Here is a 3,481-nt window from a genome sequence, read left to right on the forward strand (position 1 = left end):
TCTCTCTCTCTCTCTCTCTCTCTCAATGGATGAAAAGCTGACGTGCAACGTTTGAATAAAGGGAAAAAAATGTCGCTTGATCTCTGTTCGCCTCCAACTAGGCACAACTCAACATCTCAGTGATGAGAGGTTAAACAGCCGAAGAGTTATTTCTGCACAAGGCACACACACACTTCTTATTCGACCTTTTTCTGTCGCTTTAATCTTCTGTACCTTTGTAGAACTCAGCACGTCAGTGATGAGAGCCCGGCGAAACAAAAATTAACTCCTGAACAAGGCGCAAAAATCTCTATGCCTTAAAGAAAGTTTATCAGTTTTCTCGCCGAACAAACACGCCTAGACAAGGCACAAAACTCTCTCTCTCTCTCTCTCTCTCTCTCTCTCTCTGTCTCTCTCTCTGTCTCTCTCTCTCTCTCTCTCTCTCTCTCTCTCTCTCTCTCTCTTCTTCTCCTCCTCCTCCTCCTCCTCCTCCTCCTCCTCCTCCTCCTCCTCCTCCTCCTCCTCCTCCTCCTCCTCCTCCTCCTCCTCCTCCTCTCCAGCTAGGTAGAACTCAGTATCTCAGAGATTTCTCGCTCGAACCTCATCAGTCTCTCTCATCCTCTCAGACGTAGCCAGAACTGAGCATCTCATGGATGATCGGCTGAAAGTTAAAAGTAACACCACAAAAACTCTCTCGCTTCTCTTCAACAAGCCAGAAGCCAGGATCTCAGAGATCTCTCGTTCGAACTTTCTCCATCTCTCTCACCCCCTCTCCAAACTAGCCAGAACTGAGCATCTCGGTGATGAGAGGCTGGAAGGCCGAAGAGTAACGCCGGAAGAGGGCGTTGCCGGACAGAGCCAGGTGACACATCTCGCGCACTCTCTCCTGGATGGCCACGAAGTACTCATCAGCGTAGAGGTAGGAGTACTGGGACTCGAGGTAGTGCTTGAGCATGATGACGTACTTGTCGCGCGTCTGGTTGATGATCTGGCGGTCGACGATCTTGGCGTCCCGGGGGTCGAAGAGGATCATGCAGTGGATGAGGGCGTAGATGGTGAAGTCGTTCTTCACCAGGGACTTGACTGAGCGGCAGTACTCCACCCCGATCTGGGCAGAGAAAGTTTATGTGGTTGAAGTAAACAATGCACTTACCATAGACTGTTGGCAAACACACACACTGTGACAAACAGAGAACAGTTTTGACACCAGAGTCTTCTTCAACTTTTCGTTATCAACTTTTCGTTATTTGAATGCTTTTCCCCCCTTCTTTTTGTAATATGTGGGTGGGGGGTTGGACGGGGGTACGGCGGGTAGAGGTATATGTCTGATTCTTCTTTTTCCTTATTCCTTCTCAAACTGACTGCAATGGACTAGAGTCGTTTTGTTCTACACAAAACGAATGAAGCGTTTGATGAAAAAGCTTTCCCTGGATGTAATTTCAAGGAATGCACAAAGAACATGTTAAAAGAAATCCTAGCAAATAAGCACAATTATGATCCGCAGATATATCAACGTGTTGGTGAGCAGTTGATACAGTCTTCTGATTTCAGAATGGGGATATGTGCACATCTACATCTTATCCACAAAGACGAATCTTCAAAAGAAAAGATCAAACAACAACAACAGTAGCACAAATAAACAACTAAATGTCTTCTAAAGAGAAAATAGGGAACAAGAAAAGAGGAGGAGAAGGAGGAGGAGCAGGAGGTGGATGGAAAGGAGGGGACGTATGTTATTCGGATGAGTAGAAGGAACTCGGAACTCAGAACAAGACGCGTTTGTCGTATCCGTTCCATGTTTTCGAAGAAAGTTGTCCCGACGCCTTGTATGATCAGCAAACGGCTTCGCACAATAAATCATTCTGCAGAGCAGAAGAACAAAGGCAGAGAAGGAAGCGGTGGAATAAAAGAAGAAACCGAAGGAGAAGAAGAAGTGTGAACAAGAGGAGGAGAAAAAGAAGGACACGTCAAAAAGCTACACCACCATAATATCATAATTATTCTCACCTGAATATAGGGATCATCATTGGTGAGCTTTCTCAGGTGGGAACTCGTCAGGTCACCACGAAGGCTGAGCCAGCAGTCCCTCTCGTGAACGTAGGCCGCGCAGCAGGCGATGCCCAGGGTCTGCATGGCCGACGACTTGAGCATGGCGATCTGATCCTCTTTCCGTACAAGCCTGAAGTCCGGGATGTGTTTGGAGAACTGCACGATCTTGTACATGGCGTCGTCGATCTCGTTGAGAAAGTCGTGGATGAAGTAGTTATCGGAGATGGGGACGTTGCGGCAAAGACCGCGCTCCGGGAGGCTGAGGAGAACCTCCTGGTAGGCGATGGTGAGGTTGGCGAGGACGAGGCGTTCTTCCCCAGACACGATCCAGTACATGAAGGGATCTGAGGGCAGCTGGTCGCGCGGCACGTGCTTGAAGATCCTCGCGCCGGGGCCCGGCAGTAGAGGGTAGGCTCCGGCCTCGTCTTGTGGCTGAAAACCCGCCTGCTCCTCTTCCTCGCCTGTTGTTTCCTCTATCGTTTCTTCCCCGTCGTCTTCTTCTTGGTAGAGTTGGTGACGCTTTTGCTGCTGGGCCAGAGAGGACTCAGTGTAGACAGAGCGAGGGGACTTGTTTTGAGGATAAGGCGGAGCGGAGTGCTGCTGCTGCTGGTGTTGCTGATGACCCGCTGGAGGGACCGGGGAGAGCGAGGTGGTTGCCACGGGTGACTGGGAGGAGGTGGAAAGCTGATTCAGCAGGGTGCTGAACGGCGAATGTTCCGCAGTGGACGGCTGCAGGAGACCCACCCCCGGAGACACTCCGTAGGACGAAGACCCCCCTGGACTGAAGGGTGAGGACCGACCAGAAGCGGAAGGTGATTGCGCCAAAGGGTCCCTCAACGTGTGGAAGGACGGGAGGGGAGACGGTTGCAGGGAGGAGGTAGCGGAGGAGGATCCGTGGGGCCCTATGGCGTCAGTGGGGGAGAAGGAGTTGCCCTGGGGCGTGCTGACCCCGCTGTCCGGACTGAAGGCGATGCCGTCCATGTCGACGTTCTTGATGCCCGAAGACCCAACCTGTCCCTCGCCGCCCTCCTCCGTCGCCGTGCCGGGTCCAGGCTGCTTCTGGCGCTGTGCCTTCTTCTCCTGCCGCAAGCGTCGCTCCTCGTCATCTGCACGTCACAGAGGGTTAGACAAATGTATGACGTCACTAGCAATGATGGTTTGTTTGTTGGTTAGTGTGTTATTGGTGTTCAGACACTTAACTACTTGATTGGCAATGAAGGTGTGGCAGATAAGGAGAATGCAAAGAAAGACTAAACGGAAAAAGTATTCAAACACATAAAAGTATATGCCATTACTAGAGCTAAGGGTGTTACTTCTCCTCATCTGCGCGGCATTGGGTGTCAGACACTGACTTCACTGGCAATGAAAGTGTGGTAGATATAAGGTGAAACCAAAGAGGGACTAAACGGAAAGAGTATTCAAACACATGAAAGTGCATACTATTACCAGAACT

The 3,481-nt window shown here is 50.6% G+C and overlaps 1 protein-coding gene across 1 annotated transcript in view; it reads right to left on the minus strand.

Annotated features, from left to right (window-relative positions):
• Positions 1–525: 525 nt before the first annotated feature.
• Positions 526–3,481, minus strand: part of LOC138982538 (nuclear hormone receptor family member nhr-8-like) — a 25,215-nt gene continuing 22,259 nt past the window's right edge. The window contains exons 4-5 of the mRNA XM_070355849.1: positions 1,987–3,134; positions 526–1,087 (exon numbers count right to left, since the gene is read on the minus strand). Coding sequence (XP_070211950.1) covers positions 758–1,087; positions 1,987–3,134 — 1,478 coding nt within the window. The 3' untranslated portion in view covers positions 526–757. The remainder of the gene's footprint in view (positions 1,088–1,986; positions 3,135–3,481) is intronic.

The sequence above is a fragment of the Littorina saxatilis genome, linkage group LG12, assembly GCF_037325665.1.
Source record: "Littorina saxatilis isolate snail1 linkage group LG12, US_GU_Lsax_2.0, whole genome shotgun sequence".
In the NCBI taxonomy this organism is placed as follows: domain Eukaryota; kingdom Metazoa; phylum Mollusca; class Gastropoda; order Littorinimorpha; family Littorinidae; genus Littorina; species Littorina saxatilis.